Source organism: Cebus imitator, unplaced genomic scaffold, assembly GCF_001604975.1.
Source record: "Cebus imitator isolate Cc_AM_T3 unplaced genomic scaffold, Cebus_imitator-1.0 Scaffold92, whole genome shotgun sequence".
NCBI classification, from domain to species: domain Eukaryota; kingdom Metazoa; phylum Chordata; class Mammalia; order Primates; family Cebidae; genus Cebus; species Cebus imitator.
Genome location: NW_016107407.1, coordinates 8,956,486 through 8,968,124, shown reverse-complemented (window position 1 = coordinate 8,968,124; position 11,639 = coordinate 8,956,486). Strand labels below are relative to the sequence as shown.

Genomic DNA, 11,639 nt, shown 5'->3' with positions numbered 1-11,639 from the left:
ACAGAGTGAGACTCCATCTCAAAAATAAAAATAAAAATAAAAATAAAAATAAAATAAAATAAAATAATTGGCCAGGATGGCTGGGCGTGGTGGCTCGCGCCTGTAATCTTGGCACTTTAGGAGGCTGAGGTGGGTGGATCATCTGAGGTCAGGAGTTCAAGACCAGCCTGGCCAACATGGCAAAACCTTGTCTCTACTAAAAATACAAAAATTAGCCGAGTGTAGTAGCACGTGCCTGTAATGCCAGCTACTCAAGAGGCTGAGGCAGGAGAATCGCTTGAACCAGGGAGGCTGAGGTTGCAGTGAGCCGAGATGGCGCCAATACACTCCATCCTGGGTGACAGAGTAAGACTTTGCCTCAATAAATAAATAAATAAGTGTTTTTAAACTGTTTGGTAATTTAAGCACTTGTAATTGGATCTTTCCTATCAGACTGTAAATCATACGAATTAGTTTTATAAAGACTGTTGGTCATTTTATGGTTTTATTTTGAATTTGAATGTTATTATGTTATTATTATTATATTACCATCCAGAGAATTATTTGCATTTATACTCACAGGAAACTGGTTTTTATTTTCTTTTTAAAGAAAACTGAACTGAGGAAAATGGTACTTTCCTCAAGAAGACTACTGGAACTGGATGACCTCAGAATGAGCTGGATTATGGTGTTCACAAGAAAATCTCAGTTTGTGATGATTACATTGCTTTTTGTTGTCTAGTAGTTTGGTTTGTGTACATATATACACATACATATTTTGCACTACACAAATGATAACATTTTAAGGACTAATATTGCTGATACTTGAATAATCAATCTCTATTAGGTTATAAGTAGCATACATAAATTCACCCTGTCCTTGAACTTGAAGGACATTATTAATTATCATTTGGTAACATGTTTACCTGATTATCTTCCATAGAGTAATATAAGCTGCTTTCAAAGGTACCATTGTGATAATGAGATCAGGTTTATAAGTGAGTATTTTTAATTTTCTAAATTAAATACAAGAAAGAATGCAAACCAGGAGTGAATTTCAAGTGAGATGTAATTGACTTTATATCTTAGTCACTGAGTTGCCATGCCACATAATAGAAAACCGCAGGAAGAATTGTTATATTCGCTTTGTGGGCTGCCCATAATCTTTCTCGGGCATTCACAACTCTTAAGTTTGGTGTTCAGGCAGCATTATTAAAAAGTGGAGTCCTATGTACCAGGCTTAGTTTTTATAAATGATTTACAGACTAGACATAACCCGCTGATGGAAATGATGAAGAATGAGCTTCATGTAGGTTTAAAAGTTTATTCTGAGCCTATAGATGATTAGTAAGATTTTTATTCAACCATATACACTTATTCCTTTGTAATCATTTTTCTTTAAGGATATCTAGTGTCTGCTTCATAGGGTGCTTTGAAATATAAAATGAAAACTTATTTATACTGTTTTTACAGCAGTCAAAAAGGAAACACACGAAAATCACTTTTCTGCAACTGGTAAACTATACAGACTGGACTCTTAACCTCTTAGTGCCTGAGTTTTTCCTTCGGGGTATACTATTTTAGATACACCTACTTCACAGGGGTATTGGAGGGATTTGCAAGCTAACAGGCCAAATGCTTCCATAGGAATAAGGCACACCCAGCTAACACAAACTTAAGTCCCTCTTCCCCACCTCTCTCATCTAGACCAAAAAGAAGACTGTAATTTAGATCCTTGAAGACTTTTCCTGTATGCCTTCCAAAATTTCCTGCTCACTTAGATGTACCTTGTGCTTTAAAGATTTCTTTGATTCAGTCTTTGCAGCAAATAATTTTTTTTTTTTTTTTGAGAGTTTCGCTCCTGTTGCCCAGGCTGGAGTGCAGTGGCATGATCTCAGCTCACAGCAACCTCTGCCTCCCAGATTCAAGCGATTCTCCTGCCTCAGCCTTCCAAGTAGCTGGGATTACAGGCATGCACCACCACGCCTGGCTAAATTTGTATTTTTACTAGAGATGGGGTTTCTCCATGTTGGTCAGGCTGGTCTTGGACTCCTGACATCAGGTGATCCGCCCTCCTCGGCCTCCCAAAGTCCTGGGATTATAGGCGTGAGCCACTGTGACCAGCCTGTGGCAAATATTTTTTAAGCATTCTCAAGATGTATGATGTTGGGTTTAGCATCATGTGTTCTGAGTGTTTTAAATAAGAGAGAAAGAATTAATCTGTCTTTAGTATACAGGGTGGTTGTTTGCCTGAAAAGTATAAGAATACAATTTACTTTTCCCAAACTCTTTGTTTCTTTTTCTTTCAAGTAACTTTGTTTTTATTCTTTAATCCTATACTGATTAAAATATGTCTGTCTAAAGGGATCTGCTACTATTTGCTTTTAAAAAATTGTTCCCTACTTATTTGTGAAAAAAATGAAGCAAGCAACTGAATTAATATGTAAAAATAACATTTAGACCTGTGGATCAGAGATTATTTACTTTTTTTGAGACGGAGTTTTGCTGTTGTTGCCCAGGCTGGAGGGCAGTGGTGCAATCTTGGCTTACCGCAACCTCCACCTCCCAGATTCAAGTGATTCTCCTGCCTCAGTCTCCCGAGTAACTGGGATTACAGGCATGCACCACCACACTAGGCTAATGTTGTATTTTTAGTAGAGATGGGGTTTCCCCATGTTGGTCAGGCTGGTCTCAAACCCCTGACCTCAGGTGATCCACCCGCCTTGGCCTCCCAAAGTGCTGGGATTACAAGCATGAGCCACCACACCCGGCCTCAAAGATTATTTTTAAAAATTACATATCAATTTGGTATCAGAAAAAAAGTGGGTTTTCTCTTAGTATATAAATAAATAAAATGCAAATTAGGAGTATAAGCAGTTGTGAATCATTACAAGCAGTCGGGGATAACTAACTCCTAGGGATAACCATTTGTATCCTGTTCCAAAGTCTTATTTTATAGTTTGAAAAGCACTTTGCACACAGTTCTTGTATATAAAAGTAAAGGTGTAATTATAGGATATAGTGTTCCTGCTTTGTTTAATAAGAACCTCATTTAAACTTGACAGCTATGGTATTTTTTTAATGATCAACTTCTTTTCTGTTTACTGTAAAACTAAGTTAAAAATAAAAGGTTAATGAGAAATGATACGGCTTTTATTACTTGTTACTGTTAGCATATTGATTAGATAAGAATTCAATGAGAATAAGGCCGGGCGCGGTGGCTCAAGCCTGTAATCCCAGCACTTTGGGAGGCCGAGGCGGGTGGATCACGAGGTCAAGAGATCGAGACCATCCTGGTCAACATGGTGAAACCCCGTCTCTACTAAAAATATAAAACATTAGCTGGGCATGGTGGCGCGTGCCTGTAATCCCAGCTACTCGGGAGGCTGAGGCAGGAGAATTGCCTGAGGCAGGAGGCGGAGGTTGCGGTGAGCCGAGATCGCGCCATTGCACTCCAGCCTGGGTAACATGAGTGAAACTCCGTCTCAAAAAAAAACAAAAAAAAACTCAAAGAATTCAATGAGAATAAGTAGTGGTCACACATAAAGTAATCATGACTCTCAAAGCCAAGCTATTCCATATAATTTGATAAATTCAGAAACTGGGATGAAATTTAACTTATTTGGTCATCTGGTTGAGAATACTAGCAATCCAGTCAAATTCTTGGTTTCAGTTATCATCCCAAGTAACTGGCTTCCCACAGCCACACAGTGAACCCTAATCAACCATCTTATTATTTGAGACGGAGTCTCCCTCTGTCGCCTAGGCTGAGGTGCAGTAGTATGATCTCGGCGTCCTGCAAACTCTGCTTCTCAGGTTCCAGTGATTCTCCTGCCTCAGGATTACAGGTGCCTGATAGCATACCCAGCTAATTTTTTGTGTTTTTCATAGAGACAGGGTTTCGACATGTTGGCCAGGCTGATCTCGAACTCCTGACCTCAGGTGATCCACCCACCTCTGCCTTCCAGAGTGTTGGGATTACAGACGTGAGCCACCACGACCAGCCCTAATCAACCATCTTAAATGCACATCTCTGGCCTTATGTGGAAAATTGTGAGAGTGTTTCATGTTTTTAATACCCATCTATGACATGTAACTTCTACAGAGACTGGTAAAAGTGATGTTAACTACTTGTATCATTTAAGGTATCAGTATTCTGCTGCATGTAATAGAAACCCAACTGTCGTGGCTTGACCAAGTAACTGGGTCTTTTCCTTTGATATAAATCTGGAGGTAGAAGACCGGGGCCAGGAAGGTGCTTCCACAATGCCATTAGGTAGACAGGCTCCTCCTGTCTTCCTTTCTCCCATCTTTAGTGTGTAGCTTTTGTCTTCATGCTTAAGATAGAGAAGTACATCTAGATCTAATGTCTGTGTAATAGGCAGGCACAGAGTGAAATGCAGAAGGCAACTCCCAGTTGTATTTTTCCATCTGATTAGGAAACAGTAACTTTTTTGAAAGCCCCACACAGGAGACTCTTCACGTCTCATTGGCTAGAACTGGCTCTCATAGTTATATCTTTGCCTACAAAATTATTTAACCACTTCTCAGTCTTTTGGCTAAGATCAAGTGTAGTATGAGTTCTTATTAGTATATCTTTTTTTTTGAGATGGAGTCTTGCTCTGTTGCCCAGGCTGGAGTGCAGTAGCACAATCTCAGCTCACTGCAACCTCCACCTCCTGGGTTCAAGCAGTTCTCCTATCTCAGCCTTCCAAGTAGCTGAGATTATAGGTGCCTGCCACCACGCCCATCTAATTTTTTGTAATGTTGGTAGAGATGAGGTTTCTCCATGTTGGCTAGTCTGGTCTCAAACTCCTGACCTCAGGTGATCCACCCGCCTTTGCCTCCCAAACTGTTGGGATTACAGGCATAAGCCACCGCATCTGGCCATGGACTATATTTTTTTAAGAACTGTTTTAGGTTTACAACAAAATCAAGTGGAAAGTACAGAGTTCCCATATCCCACCCTCCTCTCCCCTGGCCCCACCTGCACAACCTCTTCCACCATCAGCATCTGGTGGAGTGGTACATTTGTTACATCTGATGAACCAACCTGGATGTATCATTACCATGGGCCTCATTTGTAGTGTACATTCAATGGCGGATATATATTTTAAATTTGTTTGGATACATATTTAAATTTTAAATATGTATCCACCATTATATCATACAGAGTAGTTTCACTGCCCTAAACAATCCTCTATGTGCTACCTATTCATCCTTCTCTGCTAATTTCTGGCAACCACAGATCTTTTTACTGTCTTTATAGTTGTGCGTTTCTACAGTGTCATATATTTAGAATCATACAGTGTGTTGCCTTGTCAGACTGGCTTCCTCCAGTTAGTAACGTGCACTTAAGGTTCATCTATGTCTTTTCATGGTAGTTCATTTCTTTTTAGTGCTGAATAATATCCCATTGTATAGATGTGCCACAGTTTATTCATTCACCTATTGAAGGAAGAGTATAAAAGAATTTGCAGGCCAGAGGCAGTGGTTCACACCTGTAATCCCAGCACTTTGGGAGGCCAAGGCAGGTGGATGACCTGAGGTCGGGAGTTTGAGACCAGCCTGATCAACACAACATGGAGAAACTCCATCTCTACTAAAAATACAAAATTAGTCGGGCATGCTGGTGCATGCCTGTACTCCCAGCTACATTGGAGGCTGAGACAGGAGAATCGCTTAAACCCAGGAGAAAGAGGTTGTGGTGAGCCGAGATTGCACCACTGCACTCCAGTTGGGGCAACAAGAGCGAAACTGCATCTCAAAAAAAAAAAAAGGCCGGGTGCGGTGGCTCAAGCCTGTAATCCCAGCACTTTGGGAGGCCGAGGCCGGTGGATCACGAGGTCAAGAGATCGAGACCATCCTGGTCAACATGGTGAAACCCCGTCTCTACTAAAAATACAAAAAATTAGCTGGGCATGGTGGCGCATGCCTGTAATCCCAGCTACTCAGGAGGCTGAGGCAGGAGAATTGCCTGAACCCAGGAGGCGGAGGTTGCGGTGAGCCGAGATCGCGCCATTGCACTCCAGCCTGGGTAACAAGAGGGAAACTCCGTCTCAAAAAAAAAAAAAAAAAAAAGAATTTGCAGCCATACCATTTTTATTTGGAGGTGTCGAACTGGTTTCTTGAATTCTTTGTTTGTGTGTCTGACAAACATCTCAAACTTAGTATGTTTACCCATTCTGTCCCTCATTCCAGTTCAGGACGTAGCACCGCAATTGGCCCACCTGATCAAGCCGGAAGTTAGGTGTCAAATGTGGCTTCTCTTTTCTCTCACCTGCCTCATCCCATATAAGTAAAGTCCTGTTGCTGCTACCTCTAAAATACGTCTTGAATCCAGATGGACTGGTGGCTGAATTTCAGGTGACTATAGCTGCACATGCGAGGTCTGTTAATAGTAAACGGCATTTGTAACTTTCCACTGAAGGCCATTGTCTTCTGCATTGGAAACAGGCTCACAGAACATTTCCCCAATTATTCAGTAATGTTTCAAGTCCCTGTTAAGGTTAATATCCTGGGTAGCCACTAAATTGGCTTGTTCCTTAATCTACTCTGTTGATTCCAACTCTCCAAAGTAATCACTATTAGTCCTGAACATACAGTGAGTCATCAATAGCTCAGTTTAACCTACTCTCGGCCTTTTATTGTGGCAGAGCAACGATTTCAACAATTTGTGTTTGATTCCAAAACTTTTTTTTCTTTCTACTACTGGTAAATACCATGAAAGGATAATAGATAGTTCTATTATTTTTCCAAATTAAAGGGAAAGATGTAATTCACATTAAATGAAGTTTTTAATGGCTGTATTTTGAACGTTTTATTACAAGTGACCATTAAATCTAAGTCGTTATTACTAAACCAAGATCAGTAAAACCATTAACCCATGGATTCAATTATATAGCACTAATTATAATGGTGTATCTTTCACTGTAACTGTTTTAATTTGCACATTTTGTCAACTGCATTATAACAGGGCTCTTTATTGCGATGGTCATGGAAAGTACAAACACTAAAGCCAATATGCAAAAGGAACAAGTTTTTTTCTTTCCCCCTAGAGACGGGGTCTCACTTTGTTAAAAAGAATGATGTTGACAGATTAATGTACTTGTGATAGTTGTATTTATTAAGCAAAACACAATTATTTTTTGTTTCTTAAGGATCAGTCTATTTCTGATAATGTTGCATGTTTTAAATAAATGAAAATAGAAAATTTTCTATTTTCTATTAAAATTGAACAAGCCATTCAAAGTGCTACATTATATTACACCTAATCGTTCCAGTACTGTTTTATTTTGAGACCAAGTCTCATTCCATTGCCCAGGCTGGAGTGCAGTGATGTGATCTCAGCTCACTGCAACCTCCGCCTCCCGGGTTCAAGTTATTCTTGTGCTTCAGCCTCCTGAGTAGCTGGGACTACAGGCGTACATCACCTTACCTGACTAATTTTTGTAGTTTTAGTAGAGACACGGTTTTGCCATGTTAGCCAGGCTGGTTTCAAACTCCTAGTCTCAAGCGATTTGCCTGCCTCAGCCTCCCAAAGTGCTGAGATTACAGGCGTGAGCCGCAATGCCCAGCCTCCAATTCTATTTTAAATAAATACATATTGTGGAGCAAGGGCCAATAGAAATCAAGGCAGCAAAACTGTATCATTAGTAAAGTAAGCAAAAGCCTTAGTCTTTTTCTTTATTCCTTATTCCCCAAAGGAATTACTAAGTGAAGGAATTTTCCAGCTGCATTTCTTAGGTCACAAGTATGGCCTTAAATGATTGCCCTTGAGAACACAGCTTTTGCAGTTAATCATGTGCAAATAAATTACATTCAACTGAAACTATGACTATTTTGTTATTTTAATACTAAACTGAACAGTGAAATGAAATCAGAGGAGAAAGAAAATGAAGCTAGTGGCTTACTTTCAATAGTGTCTTCTAATTTTATTGATGCTTCAGTTTTCATAAAGTGCAATAAACAAATAAATAGATGAGAAAAGCTTTGAAGATATAAATCTTCAAAGTTTTGAGATTAAGATAAATTACTGACTATATTCCTTTCAGCCCTTTAACTTTGTGAAAGCTGTAACGTATATGAAAAGCACATTGAAGCAGGTAACATAATCTTTTCCCCCTTAGATCAATCTACTATTAATGAGTATATAATTATGCAAGCTTATTCTATAACACAAGGCTAGACTACAGGGAAAATTTTTGTGCTACAGACTAAATCCAGATACAGTCAGGTGCTGAGCATTATTCCTGGCTTCAAAATAGGAGGTATCTGTTTCGTCATCTGGCTGGGGAATGAAAGGCATAGTTTGATGCTGCAGATTTTCCCAGTCCGCATCACTGAAGAGAGGATGACATTTTAGCTCTTAGGAAAAATACAAAACAAAACAGAACACTATGATATCATTACCTAAGTAAGTACTGCTTTACAGTAATTATGATAAGAAAAGAATGTCTCACATATAATTTACCTTACTTTATTATGCCAGTTTTGCAGATGTTTGTTTAATGTCTGTCTCTCTAGGCCACATACTCCACATGGACCATTTTGAATAGCACTTGGCATATGACAGGTGCCTGGTTTGTATTTGTTTAATGAGAAAATGAATGATCTGCCTTAACTTAGAAGCCTATCTTTCTCACTTTTTTTTTTTTTTTTTTTTTGGAGTCTTGCTCCATTTCCCAGGCTGGAGTGCAGTGGCACAATCTTGGCTCACTGCAACCTCCGCCTCCCAGGTTCAAGGGATTCTCCTGCCTCAGCCTCCCAAGTAGCTGGAATTACAGGTGCCTGCCACTACACCTAGCTAATTTTTGTATTTTTAGTAGAGATGGATTTCACCATGTTGGCCAGGTTGGTCTTGAACTACTGACCTCAGCTGATTTGCCCACCTTGGCCTCCCAGAGTGCTGGGATCACAGGCATGAGCCACCGCACCCACCAGCCCTCATTTTTTTTTGAGACGGAGTCTCTGTTGCCCAAACCGGAGTGCAGCAGCGCAATCTTTTGCTCACTGCAACCTCTATCTCCAGGGTTCAGCAATTCTCCTGCCTCAGGCTCCCAAATAGCTGGGATTACAGGTGAGTGCCACCATGCCTGGCTAATATTTTTTCTTTTTTTTTTTTTTTGACACAGAGTCTCACCCTGTCGCCCAGGCTGGAGTGCAGTGGCGCGATCTTGGCTCACTGCAAAATCCGCTTCCTGGGTTCAAGCAATTCTCCTGCCTCAGGCTCCCAAGTAGCTGGGATTACAGATATGTGCCACCACATCTGGCTAATTTTTGTATTTTTAGTAGAGATGGGGTTTCACCATGTTGGCTAGGCTGGTGTCAAACTCCCAACCTCAAGTGATCTGTCTGCCTCAGCCTCCCAAAGTGCTGGAATTACAGGCATAAGCCACCATGCCTGCCCTGCCTGGATCTTCTTACAGAATTCCTGACTCAAGAGAGTGTGGCCTACTTTCTCCTCCTTGATAAACAAACCATGCCACTGGTCTTCCATGATGAATGCTCCAATTCTCACTCTAAGGCCTTGCCACTTGTTTATATCAGCACACTCCTTAGCACTATCTATTGCCCTGGACAGCCTCAGCATGAAGCTCACCCTCCTTTACCTTTCTCCCTTGTGCTCCATCCTTATCCTTCACGGTGATTTCAAGATATACACTGATGACATTTCTAACATGTTCTCTTCACGGTTCTTTGACTTCCTTAATTTCACTGACTTGCATCTCTATAACATATTAACTTCTAGCATATGGCTACACTGGAAGCTCTATATCACAGAGCTGTTCTGGTTACAAGATCTCAAGCCTTGCTCACCTCTTTACTGCCATTTCATTACCTGTCATTGTTCCTATTTCCTTCTACCTAGTAAAATGAAAATATGCTCTTTTGGGCTAGGTGTGTTGACTCATGCCTGTAATCCCGGCACTTTGGGAGGCTGAGGTGGGCAGATCGTTTGAGGTTAGGAGTTCGAGACCAGCCTGGCTAACATAGTGAAACCCTGTCTCTACTAAAAATACAAAAACTAGCCAGGCGTTATGGGGTGTGCCTATAGTCCCAGCTACTTGGAAGGCTGATGCAGGAGAATCACTTGAACCTGGGAGGCAGAGGCTGCAGTGAGCCGAGATCATGCCACTGTATTCCAGCCTGGGTGACAGAATGAGATTCTGTCTAAAACTAAAAAAATTAATAATAATAATAAATCCTTCTTATGAGTGATAGTGCTTTTTATAATAGCAATCTGACCAATATGTTGCTTTTGGACACTCATATCTATTCTGAAATAATACTACAAGGACTCAATCTATCCAAATCCAATGTACGCCACCGGAAGTTGAAATGTGTGGGTGTTTATGTGTTTCAAGTAGCATAATCTAAGTCTGAAGTGTCTTGAAAAAGCTAGAACTGAGTTTCCAAATGTCTGCTCCCTCACTTTTCACAGGTTTCTGCTCAAATCCCCCTCTTCACAGAGGTCTTCCTGACCACACTGTCTAAAAAGAAGTCTCCTGCCATCACTTCGTGTCCTCTCACCCTGCTTTATTTTTCTTCCTAGCATTTACCATTACATGACATTATATTGTGCCTGTAACTGTTCACTGTCTCTCTGCTAGAATGCATGTTGCATGAGGACAGGGATCTAAGTCTAGTTCATCCCTAGGGTATTCCCAGTGCCTAAAGCAATATCACCTAGCTGCTAGAAGGCACTCTATAGGATTAGTTAAATCAGGGAGTAAACAAACTGGGCCAGGTGTGGTGGCTCATGCCTGTAATCCCAGTACTTTGGGAGGCCAAGGCGGGCAGATGCTTTGAGCCCAAGTGTTCGAGACCAGCCTGGGCAACACGGTGAAACCGCATCTCCACTAAAAATACAAAAATTAGCCGGGTGTGGTAGTGTGCACCTGTAGTACCAGCTACTTGGGAGGCTGAGGTGGGAAAATCGCTTGAGCCCAGAAGGTTGCAATGAGCCAAGATGGCACCACTGCATTCCAGCCTGGGCGACAGAGCCAGAATATGTCTCAAAAAAAACCTCAAACCAAAAAAACAAATTGTTGATCTTATTATAGGGAACACTTAGAAGCTGATGCAAATGACATATTTCTGAAGCTCCTTTTCCTGAATGCACTCTGCTTGACATGGAAATGCATTTTGGGACATAATGCTTGTCTCTATAGTACCATACCTTGTTACAAAAAGGATTTTAGGGCAACTGCTACTGAGATTTGCTAATTTCCAAATTAAGGTTTAATATACTCCTGCACTGTGAAAATTATTGAGTGGTTTATAATATACCAAGTTTGTCTTAAGCCAAGCTGGGATCCAGTACAATTATCAATAAATAATAGTATCAAAAATGAAGCAATAAGAAATTACAGAACATCTCTCTAGCAAGATTAGGGAAAATAAATTTGTTAAAAAAAATTACAGAACAGAGGGTTTCATAAAAAAAAAATTCCTGTTACTTCCTTAACTTTATCAGGCTTTGAAAAACCCAAGACACAGGTTAGGAGTGGTGGCTCATGCCTGTAATCCCAACACTTTGGGAGGCTGAGGTGGCTGGATCATGAGGTCAAGAGATCAAGACCAGCCTGGCCAATGTGATAAACCCCGTCTCTACTAAAATACAAAAAATTAGCCAGGTGTGGTGGTGTGCACCTGTA

The 11,639-nt window shown here is 40.7% G+C and overlaps 2 protein-coding genes and 1 pseudogene across 9 annotated transcripts in view; 2 read left to right on the top strand and 1 right to left on the bottom strand.

Moving 5' to 3' along the window:
- Positions 1-1,209, top strand: part of ACBD5 (acyl-CoA binding domain containing 5) — a 41,750-nt gene extending 40,541 nt beyond the window's left edge. For 4 of the 7 annotated variants that reach the window (XM_017535484.2, XM_037740956.1, XM_017535482.2 and 1 more), the window contains exon 14: positions 590-720. In XM_017535484.2, coding sequence (XP_017390973.1) covers positions 590-602 — 13 coding nt within the window. In that variant the 3' untranslated portion in view covers positions 603-720. Of the gene's footprint in view, positions 1-589 lie in introns of all 7 variants that reach the window. The other 3 variants (XM_017535486.2, XM_017535488.2, XM_017535483.2) reach the window with 2 other exon arrangements.
- Positions 1,210-4,518: 3,309 nt separating this feature from the next.
- LOC119472269 lies at positions 4,519-4,658 on the top strand (annotated as a pseudogene).
- Positions 4,659-7,881: 3,223 nt separating this feature from the next.
- Positions 7,882-11,639, bottom strand: part of MASTL (microtubule associated serine/threonine kinase like) — a 39,553-nt gene continuing 35,795 nt past the window's right edge. For both annotated transcript variants that reach the window (XM_017535478.2, XM_017535479.2), the window contains exon 12: positions 7,882-8,346. In XM_017535478.2, coding sequence (XP_017390967.1) covers positions 8,189-8,346 — 158 coding nt within the window. In that variant the 3' untranslated portion in view covers positions 7,882-8,188. The remainder of the gene's footprint in view (positions 8,347-11,639) is intronic.